The 26,051-nt window shown below is 38.6% G+C and overlaps 2 protein-coding genes and 2 pseudogenes across 2 annotated transcripts; all 4 read left to right on the top strand.

The window, feature by feature from the left end:
* The first annotated feature begins 2,111 nt into the window (after positions 1 to 2,111).
* LOC149102358 (histamine H2 receptor-like) lies at positions 2,112 to 3,590 on the top strand. The gene has a single exon (XM_089274496.1). The coding sequence runs from the start codon at positions 2,124 to 2,126 to the stop codon at positions 3,072 to 3,074; it is 951 nt and encodes a 316-aa protein (XP_089130622.1). The 5' UTR covers positions 2,112 to 2,123; the 3' UTR covers positions 3,075 to 3,590.
* Positions 3,591 to 11,164: 7,574 nt separating this feature from the next.
* On the top strand, positions 11,165 to 12,893 carry LOC110064172 (adenosine receptor A2a-like). The gene has a single exon (XM_020771178.2). It carries the CDS (start codon positions 11,165 to 11,167, stop codon positions 12,098 to 12,100), a length of 936 nt encoding a protein of 311 aa, XP_020626837.1. The 3' UTR covers positions 12,101 to 12,893.
* A 4,032-nt stretch (positions 12,894 to 16,925) lies between these two features.
* On the top strand, positions 16,926 to 17,457 carry LOC149102357 (galanin receptor 2b-like; annotated as a pseudogene).
* A 5,574-nt stretch (positions 17,458 to 23,031) lies between these two features.
* On the top strand, positions 23,032 to 24,016 carry LOC149102356 (adenosine receptor A2a-like; annotated as a pseudogene).
* The last annotated feature ends 2,035 nt before the right edge of the window (positions 24,017 to 26,051 follow it).

The following is a 26,051-nucleotide window of genomic DNA, read 5'->3' as shown; positions in this document are numbered from 1 at the left end:
CAATGATTCTATCTCGAAAACATTCTGATTAAAGAAAGTAAAACTCTTTTAATTCAAGAGGAAAACGCACACGGTATTTTAACTTAAGATGGCATGTTTCAATAACTGTGTCATTATATATTCATGGCATTTTTCTTCCCTTCTGCTTTGCACAGACTAATGCAAGTTCTCAGTACATTGAATGTAAAGGGAAAAGAGAGAAACTTCACCGCGGCTAATCAGTAAGGTGAGTAAGATTACAATCTATCACTTTAAATCACTATAACGGTAACACCTCAGCCCTCAAAGTGCGATTCAGTTAAGATCATGTAAGTAGTCTGCGTTTTGTTGTTAAATACTACTGGGAACATATTTTTCCACACAAAATAAATTATATAATGTAAAGTGTCGTCACTGAGGGATAAGTCAAAGGGTAGCAACAGCAAAACGGCCTGCGCTGTGACTGAACAAGTCAAATACGTTTTCTATTTGCCCATGAGAATTCCCCTCACGCAACTTGTTTGAATGTAGACAAAGCAGACTGCCTTTCGTGGGAGAATTATACAAATAAACCTTCAAAATTAAAGTTACCAAAAAACGATATATCATATCATAAAATAATATTGAAAAAACGGGCGACAAAAAATGTGCTTACTTAGAATGGTAAAGTCCAAGATAAACACTGAAAATCCGTGAAGAGTAGCTGAAAGCGAACTGATCTCAAAGCGAAGGAAATGAAGTCAACATGAAACAAAATGTTCAACAGCACTACCATAGCGATGAACGCTTTTACTTTGTCACCCAAACGAGCATGACTTTCTCTAAAAATTGCTACCAGTTTTAAAAGCGGCGGTCTGTCGACGTTTTCCTTGTGTTTTCTATTTCGTTTTTTAGTCCTGTTAAGTGTTCATTTTTTGTTTGTTTAATAAGGAGATAGGACTAAGTGGAATCTAGCTCGGTCAGTTTTCATATGCTTGGCTAACCAAATCGGACAGAAGCACGCGACGGTCGTCAGATTTCTTCAATTACGGTTATGACGAAGGAAAAATAATGGGCGACAGGAAGTTCTATTAAGAAATTAATCACGTCAATTTCAAAATTGAAGGGAAAAACTTTTTTAGGAAACCGTTCTGGGAGAATACAAAAGTGAAATTTCAGTCAAAAGATGGACTTCAATCAGGTAAACGATTGGCGAGTTTTGTGATTTGACCCTTTGAAACTCGGCTGAGACATTTATGATCTTACACCTTGAATGAATGACACTTTATTTCGATACGGTGCATAATTACAGTCAAAGACTTTAGTCTCCCTTATGGCCCCAGCGAAAACTACATTACAACAACACAACAACATCTTGTGATTGAACATGATCGCATTATACTGTGCAATCATGAGTTGACGTTCTTATAGGGCGCTTTTTAATTGGACATGCTGTTAATAACACTTTGTAATTAGACATGTTCTTGTTATGCACTTACATATTTAATTATAGGACACAAATTGTGGCCATGTTGTCGATACTTTGTAATTGAAAATTACGGTTAGCTGTGAGCGTGAACACATCAGACTTTTTAGTACTTATTCCGAGTGAGAAAGCCAAACAATTGCGTCGAGACAAAAACATCACTGTCTTTGAATAAGACACCAATCGTAAATGCAAGCTTTCAAAGAAGATCTTTTTTCATAAATGAAGTCACGTTGGGATCCGGCAACAATTGTCATCTAACCTATCTCACGTAAAATGCAAACTAAACAATGAAAAATCTGCTGTTCAGCTATGGACGCATTTTGGGAAAAGTGACTTACTTTCGACTAATCAGAAGCGAGTCTTAATGGTGACATTGTTATGAGGTGAAGGACGTTACACTGATCGTGAAGACAATCGGGAGACGGTAGCTTTTGAGCACTTTGTGATGGACATGGAAATGGCCTATGAAAGGCGCATAACCAAGTAAGCTTAACAGTGATGGAGTTTCGTAGCCGAATAATTTCACGGAAAGATAAAACTTGTAGAGAACTAGAGTTCATTGTTTGAAAGTTTAAAAAAGAAACCACTGGATTAGTTTTAGAAATGCAGTCGCCACTTTCCTAACTGAAAAACTCAATGTTGTTGATGTTGTTTCTAGATCCAGCACGATCTACGTATGGCTCAAAACCCGTCTAACCTGTTTAACCAGTCGTGCTGGAACTGTTCTACCAGCCCTCCTCAAGAAACAACAACGGTTCCTCGTCTGAGTACATTCTTAACTAGAGATGACGCCATAATTCTCTCTGTAGTTTGCGCACTGGCCAGCGTCATCGGAACCTTAGGTAATTCTTTGGTGCTTTTTGCCTTCCACAAAAACGAAAATCTTCGCAACATACCTGATCTTTTCATCACAAGCCTGGCCTTCTCTGACATCACTGTTTGCGCGTTGTTTCTGCCAATGTCGATCAACTACTTCATCCACAGTTTCAGTACGGGAGGACACGATGACAACGTCATCTTTGACTCAGCGAGGAGTTTCTTTGGTCATACGTCTATGGTTGCTTCCGCGACAAATATGTTTGCAGTGACAGTTGATCGTGTTGTTGCCATACGATTTCCTTTTAAATACGTGGCTGCCATGACAAAAAGACGTGCTTTGGTTGGCATAGTGGTTGTCTGGATAGTTTCTCTTGCATTCGGTTTCCTGTACGCTCGTACGTTGGTGTCAAACATGTACATTGCATTGTACAGTGGCATTTTGTTATTTTCCACCATGATCATGTACATTTACATTTTCATTGTCGCCAAACGACAAGAAAACAGAATACATCAGGGAACTGCATCTGATAGTTCAGTGGCGGAGAAAAAAGTAGCTAAAACTATTTTCACAGTGGTGGGGATTTACGCCTTGTGCTGGCTACCCATGCTTCTACTCCCAGCAATTGCCAACCCTTCAACAAACCTAGCTCAGTTTGGAAAAGGTTTCCACTGGGTGCAGACTTTGCTGGCTTGTAATTCCGCAGTTAATCCTTACGTTTATTGCATGAGAAGCATGAAATACCGCACAGCATTTGGACAAATATTGCGATTGCAACGTTGCATTAAGCCAGTTGATAGCAATCAGTAAACTCACTCAGCGAGATTTTAAGGCTTACTTCTCAACGTGGTAACGAAGTACAGTTTCAGACTCTCGAAGGTCGACGTATGTTTTGAATGATCGCTGAATACATTTCGAAGAGTTCCGACTGAGGATTTTGCAAGATTATCGAAGACTACCGAAGATAGGCCAGAGTGGCCCAAATAGTTTCCGAAGGGTTTAACATGCTATCGTGTAAGCTAGATTTACGAGTACTTCTGGATATGTTTCGAAGATCGCAAGACTATGAACATCCCTGCCCGGCCCCTCCGGAGTTGTTTTGCCATCTCCCCACCCAGTCTTAATACCTTTAATGCAGCCTTAATGAAACTCAAAGATCCTGGAAACGAGATTGCTTGCAGCGATAATCAAGATGGCGACCGCTGACGATCAATCGAACGTCGTATGGCGACTTGATGATCGAAGTGATAAAAGATAAACGAAACACTCGCAGTCTTCGTTGCCATAAGTATTAAGTGAGGGAGGGAGGACAGGGGGGCGGGAGCCCGGGAGAATAGGGGGCGGGAGGGGTACGGGAGGCGGGAGAGGAAAGGGCGGGAAGCGGGAGAGAAATGCGAAACGCAAATTTGTTGAATTCAACAATGCGTTAGAATACTTTCAAAAACAAGAACCCAAAATATATTTGACTTGTATTTAACGCCTTCTCAGTCACTTCTGAGATTTCTGAGCAAACGAGCAAACCAAAATTTGCGCTTGGGCTGAAAAACAGGCTTACTTCCGGTGAAATAGTAAACCCGTTTACAGTGGTTACGTCGTAAGTCAAGAATGTCAAGCGGCATGAGTGCACGCGTCGCGTAAGCTGTCAAATTGCAAAAAGGTGAGACGACCTACGTCTATGATTTAATTGTCTGATCCCAATAAACGCCGGACTGGTTACTGGAAATGCGTATACTTTATCAGAACACGAGACAACTTAGAATTAACTTTTGAGACCGTCGTCACTGAAAACGGATTTCAGAAACAAATCTGAAGAGCTGATGAAAATGGACTGAAATGGTGAAACTCAAAGAAAATAAACAAGTAGGTCAAAACTTCATTGAATTGAAACATATGGCAGTGGTAATCTTGTTAAATTATTAAAAACAAAGGAAATGCTTAAGAATTGCGAAGCTAAATGAGTAGGATGTGCTTTGACTGCCAATTTACAGGGAACGGGAGCAGCACGCAAAAGGGTGGGAGGCGAGAGATAAATGTACGGGAAGTGGGAGAGCAGGGTACGGGAGGCGGGAGGTTCTGACCCCCTGTCCCCCCCTCCCCCCCCCCCCCCCCCCCCACTATCAACTGAAGACTGCAGCATAGAAAATGCAGGAAATCTACTCTTTGTTTATGCTAAAACAAGAGTTTTCACAAACCAAGTGAAATGATTTAAACGATAGCTACTGGAAAAGGACAATCCTTGGCATTTGTGCTTGGGGTGAGTCGCCCGGTAACCTATTTCACATCAAATTATTTCGTCATCATACTCTTTATTAGAAAATTTATAATGTTCATCCCTTTTCGTACCTTATGTAGTTAGTGGAATGGCGCTTTATTAAATTCAGGACCTTCTTTCGTTTTTTTTCTTCTACTTATAAGGCAATGTCTTGTGTATCATATGTTCCTTCAATGGACGATGCTATCTCAGATAAAGATATCTTAGAACAAAGAAGAAATTAAAAAAGCAAATGTTAGGTAATTAAAGGCCACTGCCTGTAAATGGAGAATCCGATGACGGATCAAAAAGACCCTTTCGGGAAATATTTTCAGAAATAAACTTTAGAAGTTCCAGCCATTTTGGTAAATCTCGGAAAGTTAGGAAAAACGCTCGATCAACCAAGATGACAGATAGAATTTTTGCAAAATTGAGCATTTTCAACAGGCCAGTACAGAAAAAAGGAAACTTGCCTCGACTTAATTCATATTCACACAGTTTGTAATTTACGCTTTCATCATTTGTTTGAGCTATTTATCATCTCAAAGTAAACACGATTTGTCGGTCTACTTTTTGGCCGTTTGAAAAATACAACTATCGCAGTTTAATTTACTTACCAAATTTCAACTGATTTGAGAGGGTCACTCTACTAGTATACGAATATCTCCACAAATATGAGGTTCTAAAAAAGAGCTATGCTATGGGTATACCATATCTAAATGGTTAGTTTGGCCCATGAAAATTAAGCGCGCTGGACGAAAAACTATAGTTAACTAACGATTTAGTTAATTAAAATTCACTAAATAACATTTTTCATATGTAATGTCGGAGTGTTGAAAAGGTGACCTTACACAGTTAAAATCATGCAAACAGACACCGAACGTTTTTCAAGGATCTTTCTGCGAATATCGTTTGGTCGTTTTTTGTTTGCGACGAAAGGAAAACTCGCTCTACTAGCCTTGTTCCTCGGAATCGAGGATCAGTAAATTCTCTTTTCTCAGTCACTGACACTTGATGTTCGAGATGGGAATTAAAACTATTAGCCTGCGTAGCAGTCGTTTCCTTTCCTTTTCCAGGTAGAGAGATCGAACAAGCCAGCGAGCAAGCGGGCGAGCGAAAAAGCGCCTGGGGTGAGCAAAAAATTGGGGAGAAGGGGGCAGGGGATGAGCGAGAAGCGGGAGGAGGTGGGGAGAAAGGAATTTTTAGTATTGGGGCTGTCCCTATGATATGGGACAATTTTTTTTTATTTTTAGAACAAATTGCGCCATTGCGTGCGGCACACGCTCGTACATGCTACGTGGATTTTTGCGGATGTAGTGCGGGGGAAATGGCGTCCAAAATTCCGGAAATTTTTGAGATTTTTGGTCCACCACTCAATACGTTTATGTCTATTGGAATTTTGCTCAGTATTTTGGTCGTAAGCTGCACAATTTGAGTGAAGTAAGACCGTATCGAATTTAGATATGTCCCGCTTTATACCACTAACCAAGTTGGGTTCCGCTGCTTCTTTTACAAGATCTCCACGTTACTCCACTCTAAATTTCACATATCATGAGCGGGATTAAAAGCTATTCCATAACACAGTGAAAAACTATAGTTGGATATATTTGGATATAGCGGTGTTTTATGACTTGAAAGTTTCCCTCCTCTTACCAGACGTTTGCGGGGATTTCGCCAGAGTCTGTCGCGACCGAAAAGTAAAACAAAATTGCAAGTTTGAGTTTCGCCTGAATTGTAAGCAACGCTTGATGCTATGTTTAACCAAGGTCCAATAAGTTTACGTCTGTAGATACTGCTCAGTTTTGTTTGTGTAAAGATCCAATAAATTGTCTGTTGTCGATGGATAAGAGGGCCCGTCGAAGCGTGTTTTGTTCAGTCACTAAACATGACAAATTAGACTTCCCCACTTTCGTGTGAAAACGTTCATCGACCTCATATAATATCTCTATAGTTTTTAAATATGCTTAAGTTTGATAAATGTTTGAGAACATGTTAACCCTTTGCCGAGGAATGCCAACTACGCATATACGCATATATGCGTAATTAATGGTCGTGCTCTTTGTACCACTTGTGACGTCATCAATTTAAATGTCATCAGATATTCTTGATAAGCAGATAGTAGTGCTAGGCTAGGCCTTTCCGCACAATGGTTAGGTTTAGACATCGACGACATTCCGACGTCGCAAATCGAAAAACAACGTTATCAGTTTTGGTGCAAAAACGCTGGTAAAATGGTCCATTTATGGATGATTGATCAAGGTCCATTTCTAGGCTTCGCCCGTAATTAACATCCAACTTTTCACGGCAGCCAGAAAGAACATACATTGCAAAAGGTAGCCAGTGTAAAAGGGCCGAGAAAAACAGAAAGGAAGGGGCAGCAAACAAAATTGAGAACGGTTAATGGCAAAAAAAAAAAAGTCCAAATTTTGGCATATGTGAATGCCCGGAATTGAAATTTTGCTCAATTTTGTACCTAATCCTCGAAAAATCTCTCCTTTTAGTGAAAAAAAAAGCTTTCTTAGCAAAACTCAGGCTTATTTAGCGTCATGGCAGCTAAAAAACCTGACTAAACGGTTAAAAACGGTATTTTTTGGCGAAAGTTTAGTATTCAAAGGGTTAAAAGCTTAGCTGAAAATATTTGAATACAGCAGAAATAATCAGCAAAGTTACGATGACGCTCTCTTTATTCAACTTTCGATTTTGTTGGTCGAGTTATCAAAACTCCTTGTCAATTTCATTTTCGCTGTGTAAAACTTCACCATGTCAAAGAAACAGACATGATGTTAGTAGCCTTTGGCGTTGGTGAAAATTGTTGCAGCATTTCAGCACATAAAATAACGAAAGAAATATTTGTCAAAATTTGTTGACAATTGAAAACACGGACTCAGACTTGAAAGTGCACGGGCTGCACCATGCAAATAAGCTACTTGTCGTCAGATTTTCCTTTCAAAAACTTTTGCAAACTCGCCAAACAAGCAGAAACCATAAGAAACCATCAAAAACAGGTTTTGGTTATAATTAAGGGCCCATTAACTGATCTTTTCAAGCCGTTGCTAAGGAAACTTTATTCTCATATAATCTCATCAATTTTAGTTAGTTCAGAGCTATTTCATGTGTTTTAACTTTTTCATGATCAGTAACAATAGTGATGACGTCATCAGGCCGCGCCCATGGTCATGTGACTAATTCTAACAAAATGCAAAGACTCCCAGGCAAATTACTGTATCTGAATTGTTTTCATTGATTTAATATTTTAATTTAAATCCTCATAACGCTATGCATAGATTTTGTTTCATTTCTAAAAGGTCGGATTTTGAGGGAATTTCAAAATATTGAAAAATTCGTAATTTCCCGAAAAAAACATGATTTCGAAAAAGGAATACATAGCTATGTTCCCAACGTTGGCTTTAATCGAAATTCGTCGAAAAAGGCCGGATTTAAAGTAAAACCACGTTTCCTTTAGCATTTAAAGAAACCGGAAGTGCACCCGATATGTATTGGAAGTTAGCCTATCAGCGCGTGCGCAATTTACACTACCAGCGCACATCGGTAAGATCAAACAAAGCCACATGGAGTTAGTTTTTCTCTTTGTATTGCTCTTGTTTTTCTATCTTTCTCTTACTTTGCCTTTGCTTGTCCTTTTTTTACTTTGCATTTTGTTAAAAACAAAGAAAAACATCTTAAATGTAGGCGAATTTGCAAGTTATTGAGTTGTTTTTATTTTCCGCGTTCAGGCTCACGTAAGTAACCGGAAAAGAAATTTCACCTCCTTAGCAACGCGCGCGAGCGCGCGCATGAATCGGTTAATGGGCCCTTAAGCATTGTTTGAGCAACTCACAAATTAACTCGATATCAGAGTAGAGAGTTTTTTGCTATATTCGTACGTCAGAACAAACGCAAAAGCGTACGCGTAAGCTTACAACTAGCGAGAGCAGATCTTATTATTCATTCAAAGCGCAAAATTGAAGTCTTGCTTTCGATCTTGAAAAACTCACTTTTTCCATTAGCTCAGAGCATAAAACTACATGCAAGCGCCCTAGTTCTTAGTCCCTGCCTTATTCCCTGCCATCGCAGTGAAAAATACGCAAGAGAATCTCTCAACTCTCACCATTTTATCAAGCAACGTGACAACATCCACGCGGAGCCTCCGACATGTGCGTGGATCCGCGCGGATATATGACGTCAGGATGGCGCAATTTGTTCTAAAAATAGAAAAATTGTCCCATATCATAGGTGAAACTGCAATAAGCGTAAAAAACTCTCTTGGCCTTTAATAAACAACTCCACAAATCAAAACGGCGTGGTACAAAGAGTGTGCATACGAGCGGCGTAGATGCAAATAGCGTGGATACAAACAGCGTGGGTTGAAATTAAAACAGTAAAAGAGCAAAAGTTACAAGTTGCGACTAAGCTAAATTCGAATAAAGAAATAACAAAACTGCAAAACGAGGACTGTGAATTACACTTACATTGTTTCGGCCAGAGAAAACTGTTGTGAAACGGACTGCGAATAACGCGAAGAGACTAGCACGAAAACTAAATAGAACTGCGCTAAGCGCGGACCAAAATGAACTGCCCCAAAACTGTACTGCAAAGCTATGATATGGAAAATACGCTAGAACATGCGGAAAATAAAACTATAGAAACTTAGAAGGGCGCTAATGAAGATGAAACAGCAAAGAAACGCTAACGAGGGCGCGAAAACTGACAGAAAGGAATAAACACCTAAATTGACGCAAAAAAAAGACCAAACAAAAGGACGAAAAGAAGTATAAACTAATTTGCGTACGCAAAGGAAAAACAAATTACGCAAGAACGAATAATAGAAAAAATGTTACACTTGGATCTTACAATAGGTGCGCGCGGATTCCAAGACTTACGGTCTCCGTCCCCGATTATGGCTCCTGGTATTAAGCATGATCTCGAAGGGAAATGAACGATGAAGATGAAGAGCAAGAGAGGTAATCCCCAATATAGGCCTTATTCCAGAAAAAAATCCCTCTCAAGTTATCTGTGATCTCTCTCGGTTTCAGAAATCCCAGGTTTAAAAGTTGCCAATCCTACCTAATCCTGTAAAGTGAATTTTACTCACGCGGACAGCCGAAGAAGATTGACACATATATCAGTAAATTCTTCACGAAACAATCTACGCAACGCGCATGGTAACATCACTGATCCTCGGGAGGACTGAATACCAACCCTCTGTTAACAGTTGACCAACCCAGTTTAGGCCTTTAACCTAGTATTTTCACTGAAGTTCGTGATCTGTAATTCGTGTTAATCTTCTCCATCCTAAACCATCCTTGGTCCTTTATGGTTTATTATTATCTCTTTGGTTTTTTTCTGTCTTAGTAAATTACTATTTTCATGTCTCCTTCATTTAAAAGATAATTTTATAAGTGGTCAAAATTAAAACGGATTTTCCAAGTAATTCACTCCGTTTCCGATACACATCCGTAAATAAATCAACTGATAAGCTCCACGCCTCTCTCGGGGCCTGAATAGGGTATTTTTCATGACTAAATCAAACTTGGATCATAGCCTTAACAATAAACGTAATTAAACGTAATTAAAAATAGGAATAAGTACTTACACTCTGCCAAAAAGTCAAAACCGCACGAAATGTGCAAATTACGTTATTGTAAAATTTAAATCTATGGCAGAAAAGCGGCTGCAAGAGGTTTGAAGATTTTTATTTGAGAATTAATCATAAGTCAAGATTATTCAACCATAGTTTGGGTAAGTAATTTGGTATCGTTTTCCGTGAAGAAGATATTAGTACATATTATTTTCCATCTTAATAACAGGACAGGAAGGAATTCCTTTTCACTAAACAATAGCAACTTTGATTATAAAGCACTGAACGCTCAATACAAGCTTTCATATAATCAGAGAATATTGTATTCATCGTTCCATTCCTCACAGACTTAGGCAGATTGCTCACTGAAAGACGGAACAGTGACCGGCTGGATAACTGAAGGTTGGTAAATTCAACTTAAAATCGATCCCCTTAAGTAATTAAATCAATCGTTTGCTAACTTTTTGACACACAAACAAAATCTCAGACCCTAGGAGGACAAACGAACGATTCCGTCGATTTAGTTTTTTAATCTAACTGGTTAAGGCGACCTTAAATCATCAGAGATACATCTACAGGGCGTAGGGAGAAAAACAAACACAAATGAAAATATGAAAGATCATTTGAACTGCGGAGAAAGTTAATAAAGTTATAGTAATTTTTGATTCAATTTTCAAATTTCAACTATTTGTGATTCGTTTTCTTCTTCTCACGTAGCTTTTTCCAGTTTATCCCTAGTCAATAAATAAATCGTAATATTAAGAGAGGAAGCCACATCAGCCCAGCTGGTCCTCTATCCTGATCGAATTGGAATTTGGAAATGTTGATTTTTCTGGAGGGAGCAAAACCGGAGAACCCGGAGAAAAACCCTCGGAGCAAGGCGAGAACCAACAACAAAAACAACCCACATATGGCACCGGGCCGGAATCGAACCCGGGCCACCTGCATTGGTGGGAGGCGAGCGCTCTCACCACTCAGCCATCCATGTAGAGATAAATTGAAAAAAAAGGTAACTAACTAAAAGTTTAATTTACTAATTCACTATTCTCGTAGTTTGTTCTAGATCAAAGTATGGCTCAAACCACGTCAAAACCCTTAAACCAATCGTGTTGGAACTGTTCCTCAAGCATTCCTCAAGGAACTAATCTGTATCAGTCCGAGATGGGTGTCCTCTTAACTAAAGATGAAGCGATAGCCCTGTCTGTAGTTTGCGCCTTGGCTAGTTTCATCGGAACCCTGGGAAACTTCTTGGTGCTTCTTGCAGTTTACAATCTCAAAAACCATCGCAAGATACCTGATCTTTTCATCTCAAGTCTGGCGTCCTCCGATATTTCAGTCTGCGCGCTGTATCTGCCTATGATGATTTTCAGCCTCTTTCACGGAGCTCGTACCGACGAGTACGTTATATCTCACTCCGTTAAAATGTTCCTTGGACATGCCTCCATGGTCGCTTCCGCAACCAACATGTTTGCAGTGACAGTTGATCGTGTTATCGCGATAAGATTCCCTTTCAAGTACGTCAATGTCATGATAACGAGAAATACATTGGCCGGGATAGTGGTTGTCTGGTTAGTTGCTCTTACATTCGGGGCCCTGTATGCTCGTGATTTCATTTCAACGCGCTACGTCTCAACTTACAACCTATTGATGTTATTTACAACCTTAATCATGTACATTTATATTTTCGTTGCCGCCAAACGACAAGAAAACAGAGTTCAAAACATCCCTCTGGGACCTGATGCGGTCGCAGCGGAGAAAAAAGTAGCCAAAAACATTTTCGTTATCGTGGGAACTTACACCTTGTGCTGGGCACCCTTATTTCTATTTCCAGCCTTTGTCCACCCTTTGAGAAATCCGCTTTTATTTAGAAAAGGTTTTCTCGGGATTCAGACTCTGCTTGCTATCAACTCAGCGGTTAATCCTTACATTTATTGCTTCAGAAGCAAGAAATACCGCACAGCATTCTGCAAAATACTGCGAATACAACGTAACAATGATCGACAGTAATAGGTCTACTACGAAACGGATTTTTTCAGTGGGTGCATTGGTCTGGCCGAAGTTCATATGAAGATTTCCAAAGGATGTCTCGTTGAGAAACTTTCCAGTTCAGCCGAGGTGATGCGATTTCGATTGAGATCAGGATTAGTGTTTAAAAACAAATCATATTTAAACCAGAAAAGAAGCGGGAAAAGTCATTTGGAATAAAAAGTTGAACACTGAATATATTACTTTTAGATTAATTCCATTCGAAAAGTAAGGGACAAGATAGAAAATATTTCAATAGTGTCGAGACAGTACCTGGTCCAATACTTGGAAATATTTAGCCAGCAATAGAACAATCTGAATCGTTGATTTTATGATGTTATATATTGGCACTCTGAACTAACCGTCTTAGTCCTGTATTTAACATAAGGGTTAATGTAGATAGATAATAGATTATACTCTCTTGATGACTCAGAGTTGTTCTTCATGTTCCTTGTGTATCTATAGGTAGTTACTTATTCTCTGCTATAAGCTGTTTAAAATCGTTATACGTGAAGTATGTAAATAAATTTTAATAGGACTGTTTTAAATTAAGTGTCGCAAAACCAAAAGTAAAGTAATCACTCTGAGAAGTCTCAAACGCCTTAGACAGTACACTGACCATGTCACACCTCGAACTGAGTAAATACATCAAGCCGTCGAAGCGTTGGAAAACGTGTGCGAGCGAGTCACGACGGTAAAGTAAGTCAGTCCGCCAGTCAGTAGTATGTAAGTAAAAAAAATAAGTAAGTTAAAATGAAGAAAGTAGAATCCAAAATATTGTTTTCCTGCTCTGAAATCATGATTTTAAAAAGTATATAAAAAATAATAATTTCTGTACTCAGAGCGCAGTTAATAATTAACTGGGTAATTCTTCCCTCGTACCAAAAAAGTCGTTGACAAGTAAAGCCAACATCCCTTTTAAAAACACGAGACTAGTTCAGAACATAGAGACGCTTTTATAAATACAATCCTTTCTTAATATTTTCTACCCGTTCTAAAATGAAGAATTTGCTGACCAAATACTCGTAGTTCTGGGGGTGGCTAGTCGAGATGACACGGAAATAAGCCGAGCATGATAATCGACGCGACGAAAGTTAACATACCACCATTATTTATTTATTTATTTATCTATTTATTTATTTATTAATCTATTTATTTATTTATTTATTTATTTATTTATTTAAACCAGGGTAGTCTAGTCAGAGACAAAGTTGACTCTGTTATCAAAAGGAGCCCTTACCACAATAGGACTTATCCAGGGCACTTGTAGCCTTGTCGGACTAGTTTCAAAAACATCTGGAATGTCGGCGTTTCATTGGGCACAAAGTCCGTGACATTGTATTTTTTCTGGCCAATCCGTGGGCAGCATCTGACCGCGCCAGTTGTTAATTATGTCTCTTTACATAGCTTTGTTTTGTTAATTACCACTGATCGCCAGATCTGTGTCGCGTGTTCAACGGGGGTTCCATCGAGAGAGGAGTCACAAAAACTTTCCATAATGTCCGATAAATTGCGAAATTTCAATTCTTAATCAGTCTAAACACCGGTGGGGTGCTCCCAGAGAAATTGGTTGAGGGTGTGCGGCCTGCTTCCCAAAACCCTTACCCTATTTATGACCAAAATCTTCTATTTTCCGTACCCTATCTATGACCTGAAAGAGTAGCTTCTTCTAACATACCCAGACAAGGCTACAAAAACCATACCCTATTTATGACCAAAACGGCTGAAAACCCTACCCCTTGGGGCGCGCCGCACTTACCAATACAGCCCATAAAAAAAAACATAAGAGGGAGTACCCTCTACCCCCCGGGTCTCAACAGTTCCAGGCAACAGTTCGTCAGTGGGACGCTTCACTCAGTTCATTGTCCCTCTGGCATTTTACATTTTGTCGTGGTAATCATTTTGTAAGCTTCACCGAGTTTCATTTCACGTACAGATACATTAGAAGCCGGGATTAAAAGTGATTCGGCCTCTCTTCAGTCGTGTAACTCGATTGACCAGACGCTATCTGCCTCGGATTATGTGGTATAAAAGCAGACTGGGTAACCTCTTTTTGGTCAAACGGTAAATTGAAAGGCATTTGTATATACCGTTGTTGTAATGCCACGTGCTATGGATAAGGACTCAGTTTGTCCTTAGTTTACGTGTTAGCTTTTTTCCGAAGATTTAGCAAACACATTTGGATTTAAGGTCTATCCACTTGAATTATTTAAATTCCCTTTCGTGCTCTTTGTGTGCAAGTTACTGACATATCAATAGAGTGAATAATTTTAAGATTGACCCCTCCTGTACCTAAACACGTTTATTTCATGTTTATTTATTATTATAAGTCTCTGGAAATTGTACCTCTTAAAATATCCTTGTACTTTTTAGGCGTCATTTTACTGAGTCTCACCGTCTCATGCAGTCACCAACACAGCTAGTGAGGGGGGTCCCAGAACTTTATAATGGATGGGAATAATACGGCGTTTATGATGTTTATGAAGCTTAAAATAAACAGCTCCGTATTACGACAAAAGAATAAAGATTTATATCAGACACACTGAAGTGAAGGGTAGTCTGTTTGCCGGTCTTCATCAAGAAATTACAAAAGAATTCAACTCGATTGATTGAAAAGGGATAACCACAATCATTAAACGTGCGCTAACTGTCAAACAGCAGCTGCAAGGTGTGCAAATTTCGCCGAGTGTGAATAGTTGTTGGTTAGCGTTAGACAACTAGCAGTCTCGGGAAAACATCATATACACTGAAGTTTGTCAGTCGTATCTGAAAATGGCGTCAATTATATAGTCATTTTGCAATCGAAATGCTAGAATTTGATAGGAGCACTTTCCAAACAATTGCATAATTTTTACCTCCGGCTGCGGGAGTTTAAACTTGAAATTATCATGGCACAATGGCGCTATCCTATATACAATCGTGGGATGTTTTATACCGCAATTTATTGCGCAGACGTGCAAAGTGCAAAGTTTATTACTGAGTTAAAGGAAAAGAGAAAATATTGACGGCTAAACGGAAGGTGAGTAAAATTACTATTTTCCTCTAAAAAAGCCGAGAGTAACACGAGACTAACTATCAAAAATAATATGTTGTAAGCCCTCATATTTCAAATAAACGAAGATGCCAGTAAATTAATTTACCGGCCTGGCCAGTGAAGACTGTTGGGGGAAAGCGTGGCATTTGTAAAATCGTCCGATAACCTGAATCAACGTCTGGTAACATTTTCTGAAAAATATACCAGAACATGGAAACAGGTGTGAGTGCGTCGTGGCTTATTCAAATTAAGCTTTCATTTTGTTTATCCGTACACATCCTGTGTTAACACAGAAAGAAACCAACTAATGGTTTCCTTAAAGAGTTATTGCCAAAAAGATATATATTGCAAAAAGCAACTGAAACTACATATCTGCTAGAAAGAAAGAAACGTCAATGAAGCTAAACTGTTAAGGTTCAAAAACACATGATCTGCAAATAAGTAAGTTAGGACGACACGACTTCTTAAACCGCCTTATCAAGGAGAGAGTTGGTTTAAGTTCCCTGTCATCTTACTCATTTTACGACAACTTACAATGTAAATCGGGTTTTAGTCAATGCAGAGTACGTCGTCGTTCAACACTTATCTATTTTACAATGGTACTAAGACATAACGTTTTCTTTTACTTTTTGTCATATCAGTTTCCGAATTGTTTTGAGTGTATTTATCGCTTTCTTGGTATGAAAATCATGCACGTAGGCTAAACATTCGTTATGGTTCCTTGATAAGTTTAGATCCTACGGTAAAACAACACGCTAACTTTTATTGACGCTGTAGGTGTGTTTAGTGAAGACAGGATAACAGGATATATGGCGCAAATAATTAAACAATTATTGGTTGAGGTTTCTGTGATATCTGGAATAATCAAGATCGAGGTAAGTGTTATCGGCTGAAGCCGAAGGCTGAGGCTGATAACACCAACCGAGACCTTGATTATTTCGGATATCACAAAAACTGAATCTAATAATTGTTTTATTATACATTATTTTAAACAAAATAACGACAAAAGCATTATCGCACCGAACATAGTTTATTTTCGACAAGCCATGTTCTTACTTCGCTGTCCGTGTACATGACATTGCTCTTGGAAATCATGCATTGCACGCGCAACCTAGAGATTATTCACTAATCGGATTACTGAATAATCTGTAGGTTGCGCTGTTTCCTAGAATTAACTGTAGGCTTTTAGCCAATGAGAAGACAGATGGTGACTACAATGTATAATAAATGTAGCTATTACTGAAATGGTACTATAGTACTGATGATCTGCAGGTGAACCACATTAGACTTGTTTTTAAGAGAAAATTGAAACTGCGTTTTTCATCAACTGTGTTTTTACAAAATGATGGGGTTATTAAACAAATTATTATTATTATTATTATTATTATTCCTTTTTTTATTGTCACAGGCGTATAAGTTAGAGGCGCCACGTAGTTGTTAATGAAGAACCACGTGATAGTGGGACAGGTCAGCAGCTTTCATTTCAATGATCAAAATCTAGAATCCCATCCACAAGCCATACAACCACCTTGCAAAACGCCGCTGAAAGGTTGGTGGACTTGCTCACATGTAAAACAAACTTTCGAAGTTGCTCTATATTATGGTAATTCTTACACGGCAATAAAAGATAGAAATTTGCTATGAAAGTTTTTATCATGTTTCTGGCATACATGGGCGCAGATATGATAAGTTTGGTTAAAATTTACCGAAACGTCCACCAAACCACTAAAGATTGTTGCTATTGTTTGTTTGTAGATCAAGAAAGATCGACGTATGGCTCAAAACCAGTTTAACCTGTTTAAACCAGTCGTGCTGGAACTGTTCTACCAGCCTTCCTCAAGAAACAACGGCAGCTTCCCATGTCAGGGAACTCTTACCTGATGATGAAGTGATAATCCTGTCTGTAGTTTGCTCCTTACTGAGTGTAATGGGAACCTTGGGAAACTTTTTGGTGCTTCTTGCCGTTCGCAAAAACGAACCTCTCCGCACGATACCTGATCTTTTCATTACTAGCCTGGCGTTCTCAGATTTCTCAGTCTGTGCGCTGTTTTTGCCGACGTCAATTTACTTCAACCACAGTGAAAACGAGATCTTCGTGATTGTAAAAAGTTTCCTTGGTCATACCTCCATGGTCGCTTCCGCCACCAACATGTTTGCAGTGACAGACGATCGTGCTATTACGATAAGATACCCTTTCAAATACGTCACTATCATGACGACAAGAAATGCATTGGTTGGTATAGTGGTTGTCTGGATTGTTTCTCTTGTATTTGGCGCCTTGTACGCTCCTTACCCTGACCCCTAAGTTTTAGAATTTGTCCACTTTGGAGAGCGTTAAAGATGATTGTAATTAAGTATGGCAGAAATACGTAAAGATTAGTGAAGGTGTGTGCTCTTCTAACTGTAAACGTATGTGTTGATATAGCCCAAGTCACAGCTAATTTTGCTAATTTGCACGTGTAAAAGGGAAGCACATCTTCATCCTGTCACGTCCATGTCGTATCTTCAAATGAGTTTTTTATGGAGTGTTAAAAGTTAGACTTATAAAGATGATAAAGTGGCCTTAAATGACTGTTAAATAATTTTATGACTGTGAGTTATGTAAGATGATTTTGGTAATTATTCTTACTTAGTTTTAGGACCTTTTCGATGAGGTACTTTTGCCCAGCTGCTGATATCGATCCAACTGTGCTTTACATAGCACGCAGAGGACTACATCGAACTCGTTTGACGGATTATTTGTACTCTACGGAGTCACTGTTTGATAAAAAGATTTTTGATGAGTTTGATAAAGTTAATAACTCACTCCCTTAAACGTGTACGAAGCGCATAAGCCAAAGAAACGTAAGCTATGATAACTTTTATTTAATCACGGTGACTGTAACCGCTAAAAGCGTGCATGATCGTGTAAAGAGATCTTTAGTTAAAAATTAAACCTATAAAAATAAATATACAAAATCCCGAATTGACGCGAATAAAACGTTAAAGAATTAGGGGAATTATACTACAAATTGCAAGTTTTTCTTCTATATACAAATTTGTCAAGTCTAAAACTAGCGGTCGAGGCTGATGTAGCATTAAATCGAAATTATTAAAAGCATATGAAGATTTTAGCTTTGTGAAGAGAGCGTTGTGGCATGAAATATTTAAGTCAGTGCATGTGTAAACTGGAGCAACGTAATATAAAAGCACAAGGCTAACACAGCTACGCAAGTAGGAATTACAGTTGAACTCCACTATCAACATAGCAATCGCAGCCAAATAACCACGTAAATCAAACAGGTGAATATCAAGAAAACTCCATACAAAGGCCAAATGGATTTGGGTTTGAGATCGCAAAGATAGAATTAGACAAGCGATTACACTGCGGAGTTCCGTAATTTCTGTCCCGTAATGCTGCGGATGGAGTGCCTGCCCGCAATGGCTCATGGTTGATTGTGGCCCTTAAAGGGAAACGACGCATAGTTCGAGATGTCGGGGTTTCGGGTTGGCCGACAGGATGTCACTGAAAAGTATATTCAAGGGAAAATGATTTGAGTTTGAGATAGCGAAGAATTAAAGATAACCGAGTTCGACAGAGTGAGGTTCTACTGTAGCTGAATACTTGTCGACATAACACGCCGTTCAGTCGTTCTTTTCCTGATAACATCAGAAAATGGAATCCATCTTTAAAGCATTAAGCGATCGATCGAGTCTGTCTCGGCTTCGGCAGATTCATGCAAGCGAAGGCAGATTCAGTCTCTTGCAGCTGCCATACACACCCTCCCTGACCCTAAGAACTAATTAGCAATTAGATTATGAGCTCTCGATTGATGAGGCCCAAGGCCGAATCAACTATCACCTCATAGAAATCGAGAGCGAATAAATAATTTAATTGTTTTAGTAGAATTCTAACTGAAATAAGCGCAAATAACGGTTTCTAATAATCTTTTTACGCATTATTGAACTTTACGCTTTAACAAAATCGCACGCATTGAGTTGTCCTTGGTAAATTTGCAGTTGTTTACGCGCGCGCACCCGTTTTTCAATAATTTCAAGTTGTTAAAGTCAAGAAACCGCTAATGTCCTTCTTTTAGTCTTCTCAGGAACTTAATTATCCATTTACATCTAAACTTTCCTCCAAAACCTCGGAAAAATGATAAAAACTTCGCATTTTGTGGACGGTCGACAGCCACTGCACTCTAATGGCTGCTAGTATAGGAGTAGCTCAGCCAATCAGATTGCAACATTTGCATTAGTATACTAGTAGAATTCTGCTAATCTAATTCAGTAGAATTCTATTAGTATACTAAGGCAAATGCTGCAATCTGATTGGCTAAGCTACTCGTATACTGTTAGCCATTAAAATGCAGTAGCTGTCGGTCGTCCACGAAATGCGACGTTTTTATCGTATTTCCGAAGTTCTGGAAGGAAGTTTAAATGTAAATGAATGATTTAATTCTTGAGGAAACTAAAAGAGGGACATAAACGCATTCTTGACTTAAAAAACTTGAAATTATTGAAAAACCGGCGCGCGCGCGTAAACAACTGCAAATTTACAAAGGACAATTCAATACGTGCGATTTTGTTAAAGCGTAAAGTTCAATAATGCGTCGGAAAATATTTGGAAACCATTATTTGCGTTAATTTAAGTTAGAGTTCTACTAAAACAATTAGATTATTCGCTCTCGATTCTTATGAGGCGATAGTTGATTTGGCCTCCGGCCTCATCAACTAGCTATCACCTCATAGAAATCTCGAGCTCATAGTCTAATTGTTAAATAGTTACTATTAGAATAAATTACGATAAGCACTTTCTTGCGTTGTAGATTACAATCCACCGTAGGAAAAAAGATGGCGGCTGCACATTTTACCACAATACCTTGCGAACCTAACACAGCCTATATGGCACGAAGAAAGCCAAATTTTTACAATATTTGTTCCGGTGCTGAGGACGAGATTTCATAACTTTTCTGCACATTTTTATGAGCGTTGTGAACTATAGGTAAATGTACCAGTCGCTATTTTTTTCCTACGGAGGATTATTTCGGGGAGCTGCGCCTGTATACGTTGTATGTCGCCTTGTGCTTATCTCATGTGTGTATGAACACGCTAGCTTGTTTTCATCCTTCGAATAAACCAGCAGTCTAAAACATTGACCATTTTGTAAATTTCGGGAAAGTGCTTTATCAAAAGTTGTTTACGTTAAACAATGCCGCCAAGAGACGATGATAGTCTTCGAAAGGAAAAGAGCGAAACCTTTAGTCGACATCCATACATAGTAGAAAGACAGAAATCAATATATAAACCACAGTGACGAAAACAGCCGGTCGCGAATTATTAATTTTGTTCTTCAAATTTAATTTCTCACGCCTACGCGTTATCGGAACAACGTTTCGGAAAACCAATTTAATAAGCAAGACACTTCCTCTACATCGCACTTAGTGTTTGAAATAAGCAACATTCTATAATCGCAGCAGTATATGGGAAACCCTATTACAATGGGGCTACCTCATATGTAAACGTACCAGGGGCACTTAGAGGGGGATTTGCCACAAATAAACAAGAACAATGTTGAATCAGTTTGTAGTCGGATTGATAGATATGTTATATTGGTCGATATATAGAATCAATTCTGCCTATAAGATGCAAAACTGTAACTTTAAAACCTAATACAAACAGCACCTGCAAGGTGTTCAAACTTCCATTTGGGAATAATCGTTTGGCATCAGACAACTAGAAGTCTTTAACGTAAATGAAATATAGTTTTTGTTATCTCAAAAGAACGGAGACTTCCAAATCGATTAGCCAATGATTCTGTTACGAAAACATTCTAGTTAAAGAAAGTAAAACTCTTATAATTCAAGAGGAAAACGTTAACTTGAGATGGCATGTTTCAATAATTGTATCATTATATATATTTATGGCGTTTTTCTTCCCTTTTGCTTTGCACAGACTAATGTAAGTTCTCAGTACATTGAAGGTAAAGGCAAAAGAGAGAAACTTGACAGCTAATCAGTAAGGTGAGTAAGATTACAATCTGTCACTTTAAATTACTTTAACAGCAACGCCTTAACCCTCAAAGTGCGATTCAGTTAAGATGAAAGTAGTCTGTACTACTGGGAACATATTTTTCCACACAAAATAAATTATATAAAGTAAAGTGTCGTCACTGAGGGATAAGTCAAAGGGTAGCAACAGCAAAACGGCCTGCGCTGTGACTGAACAAGTCAAATACGTTTTCTATTTGCCCATGAGAATTCCCCTCACGCAACTTGTTTGAATGTAGACAAAGCAGACTGCCTTTCGTGGGAGAATTATACAAATAAACCTTCAAAATTAAAGTTACCAAAAACGATATATCATATCATAACATAGTATTGAAAAAACGGGCGACAGAAAATGTGCTTACTTAGAATGGTAAAGTCCAAGATAAACACTGAAAATCCGTGAAGAGTAGCTGAAAGCGAACTGATCTCAAAGCGAAGGAAATGAAGTCAACATGAAACAAAATGTTCAACAGCACTACCATAGCGATGAACGCTTTTACTTTGTCACCCAAACGAGCATGACTTTCTCTAAAAATTGCTGCCAGTTTTAAAACCGGCGGTCTGTCGACGTTTTCCTTGTGTTTTCTATTTCGTTTTTTAGTCCTGTTAAGTGTTCATTTTTTGTTTGTTTAATAAGGAAATAGGACTAAGTGGAATCTAGTTCGGTCAGTTCTGATATGCTTGGCTAACCAAATCGGACAGAAGCACGCGACGGTCGTCAGATTTCTTCAATTACGGTTATGACGAAGGAAAAATAATGGGCGACAGGAAGTTCTATTTAGAAATTAATCACGTCAATTTCAAAATTGAAGGGAAAAACTTATTTAGGAAACCGTTCTGGGAGAATACAAAAGTGAAATTTCAGTCAAAAGATGGACTTCAATCAGGTAAACGATTGGCGAGTTTTGTGATTTGACACTTTGAAACTCGGCTGAGACATTTATGATCTTACACCTTGAATGAATGACGCTTTATTTCGATACGGTGCATAATTACAGTCAAAGACTTTAGTCTCCCTTATGGCCCCAGGGAAAACTACATTACAACAACACAACAACACCTTGTGATTGGACATGATCGCATTATACTGTGCAATCATGAGTTGACCTTCTTATAGGGCGCTTTTTAATTGGACATGCTGTTCATAACACTTTGTAATTAGACATGTTCTTGTTATATACTTAACAACTGAACGTATTTAATTATAGGACACAAATTGTGGCCATGTTGTCGATACTTTGTAATTGAAAATTACGGTTAGTTGCGGTGAGCGTGAACAGGTCAGACTTTTTAGTACCTATTCCGAGTGAGAAAGCCAAACAATTGCGTCGAGACAAAAACATCACTGTCTTTGAATAAGACACCAATCGTAAATACAAGCTTTCAAAGAAGATCTTTTTTCATAAATGAAGTCACACTGGGATCCGGCAACAATTGTCACCTGACCTATCTCACGCAAAATGCAAACTAAACAATGAAAAATCTGCTGTTTAGCTATGGACGCATTTTGGGAAACGTGACTTACTTTCGACTAATCAGAAGCGAGTCTTAATGGTGACATTGTTATGAGGTGAAGTATGTTACACTGATCGTGAAGGCAATCGGGAGACGGTAGGTTTTGAGCACTTTGTGATAGATATGGAAATGGACCATGAAAGGCGCATAACCAAGTAAGCTAAACAGTAATGGGGTTTCGTAGCCGAATAATTTCACGGAAAGATAAAACTTGTCGAGAACTAGAGTTCATTGTTTAAAAGTTAAAAAACAAACCTCTGGATTAGTTTTAGAAATGCAGTCCCCACATTCCTAACTGAAAAAGTCAATGTTATTGATGTTGTTTCTAGATTAAGCACGATCTACGTATGGCTCAAAACCCGTCTAACCTGTTTAACCAGTCGTGCTGGAACTGTTCTACCAGCCCTCCTCAAGAAACAACATCAGTTCCTCGTCTGAGTACATTCTTAACTAAAGATGACGCCATAATTCTCTCTGTAGTTTGCGCCGTGGCCAGTGTCATATGAACCTTAATTCTTTGGCGCTTTTTGCCGTCCACAAAAATGAAAATCTTCGCAACATACCTGATCTTTTCATCACAAACCTGGCCTTCTCTGACATCACTGTTTGCGCGTTGTTTCTGCCAATGTCGATCAACTACTTTATCCACAGTTTATGTGCGGCAGGACACGATGACAACGCCATCTTTAACTCAGCAAGGAGTCTCTTTGGTCATACGTCTATGGTCGCTTCTGCGACAAATATGTTTGCAGTGACAGTTGATCGTGTGATTGCCATACGATTTCCTTTTAAATATGTGGCTGCCATGACAAAAAGACGTGCTTTGGTTGGCATAGTGGTTGTCTGGATAGTTTCTCTTGCATTCGGTTTCTTGTACGCTCGTACGTTGGTGTCAAACATGTACATTGCATCGTACAGTGGCATTCTGTTATTCACCACCATGATCATGTACATTTACATTTTCATTGTCGCCAAACGACAAGAAAACAGAATACATCAGGGAACTGCACCTGATGTTTCAGTGGCGGAGAAAAAAGTAGCTAAAACTATTTTCACAGTGGTGGGGATTTACGCCTTGTGCTGGCTACCCCATGCTTCTACTCCCAGCAGTTGCCAACCCTTCCACAAACATGGCTCAGTTTGGAAAAAATTTCCACTGGGTGCAGACTTTGCTGGCTTGTAATTCCGCAGTTAATCCTTACATTTACTGCTTGAGAAGCAAGAAATACCGCACAGCATTTGGACAAATACTGCAATTGGAACGTTGCATTAAGCCAGTTGATAGTCATCAGTAAAGTCACTCAGTAAGAATATAAGGCTTACTTCATAACGTGGTAACGAAGTACAGTTTAAGACTCTCGAAGGTCGAAGTACGTTTTGAATCATCACTGAAGACATTTCGAAGAGTTCCGACTGAAGATTTTGCAAAATTTTTGAAGACTACCGAAGATAGGCCATAGTGGCCCAAATATTTCTCAAGTTTTTAAAATGCTGTCGTATAAGCTAGGTTTAAGAATACTTCTAGATATGTTTCGAAGATCGCAAGACTATGAATATCCCTGCCCGACCACTCCGGAGTTGTTTTGCCATCTCCTCTTCCAGTCTTAATACTCTTAATGAAACTCAAAAATCCTGGGAACGAGGCGGCTGTTGACGATCGATCGATCGGACGTTGTATGGCGAATTGGTGATCGAACTGATAAAATAAAGGAAACGTTCGCAGTCTTCGTTGCCATAAGTATTAACTGAAGACTGCAGTATAGTAAATGCAGGAAACCTACTCTTTGTTTATGCTGAAACAAGAGTTTTCACAACACCAAGTGAAATGATTCAAACGACAGCCACTGGAAAAGGACAATCCTTTGTATTTTTGCTTGGGGTGAGTCGCCCGGTTCAGGAATCGGACCGCAACTTATTTCACATCAACGTATTTTGTCATCATACTCGTTATCAGAACTGTTCTAATGTGCATCCTCCTTCGCACCTCATGTAGTAGTAAACTGGCTCTTTATCAAATTCAGGACCTTTTTTCGTTGTTTTTTCTACTTATACGGTAATGTTTTGTGTATCATAATTATGTCCCTTTAATAGACAACATTATCTCAGACAAAGACATCTTAGAATAGTAGAAAGATGAACTTAAGAAAGCAAATGTGAGGTAATTAAGGGCCACTACCTGTAAATATGGAGAATCCGCCGACGGATCACAAAGACCCTTTCGGGAACTATTTTCAGAAACATACTTTAAAAGTTCTAGCGAGTTCACATTTTGGTGAAATCTGGACAAGTTATACCCCTCATCAACCAAGATGACCGATGGAATCTAGTGGGCAAAATTGAGCATTTTCAACAGGCCCCCTGGTACAGGAAGAAGGAAACTTGCCTTGACTTCATATTCACATAGTATGTAATTTACGCTTTGATCATTTCTTTGAGCTATTTCTCATCTCAGCTAAACACGATTTGCCGCTTTAATTTTTTGGCCGTTTAAAAAATACAGCAATTACTTACCAAATTTCAACTGATTTGAGAGGGTCACTCTACTAGTATACGGATATCTGGACAAATAAGAGGTTCTAAAAAAGAGCTATTCTAATGCAACCCTCCAAGTCAACTTTTTTCCTTAGTGGCCATTTGGCCACTGACTGTTCAGGTTTGGTCGCCAGTGAAAAATTTTAGTCGCCAAAATATATGCGTAAATTAATAATTAATTAATAATAAATAATAATCTTATTATTATCTAACTGTATTATTAATAACATTTTCCTTGAACCACCAAGTAAATTGAAGTCCCGTTCAGTGAAAGAACTACCTAATATTGATTCAAATACGCTTTTATTGGAATGATTGATGATCAAATGAAATAGTTTCTGATCACAATGAAAAAGTACTATATTATTGCAACAGTGTTGTGGGTTGATCACAGTTCTCATTCAGTCATTTTAAATTGATTGGCTTTCACTTTCAATAAATCTTTTACAACGGTTATAATAATGCAAATGTACATGCCTTCAAATAGCTCCATCGATTTACAAGTGACACCACAAATATCAAAAACCAAAGGTTCAGACTATCTTCATTATAAACTCTTGCTTGAGTTTTTAATATTTTATAATCACCCTTAAATGGTGACTTAGGAATGACTTGAACACTACAAACAATTCAAACTTTCATGCTATGAAATAAAGGTTTTTTTTGTTTTTAATCTATACTAGTGACACATATTTACAAGTCTACAGCCAGCACACAGAAATCCATATTTCTGCATTAAAACTTGGAAACCACATGTGGTATGGACTTCAGATTGAAGAAATGGTCTTCTTGATCTTTTTGAGGATTTGAATCATTCCTTCAC

This window comes from Orbicella faveolata, unplaced genomic scaffold (genome assembly GCF_042242905.1).
Source record: "Orbicella faveolata isolate gen_17 unplaced genomic scaffold, um_ofav_v1 contig_36, whole genome shotgun sequence".
Taxonomy (NCBI): domain Eukaryota; kingdom Metazoa; phylum Cnidaria; class Anthozoa; order Scleractinia; family Merulinidae; genus Orbicella; species Orbicella faveolata.
Note: the sequence above shows the minus strand (reverse complement) of the source record. Positions and strands in the feature narration are given on the sequence as shown.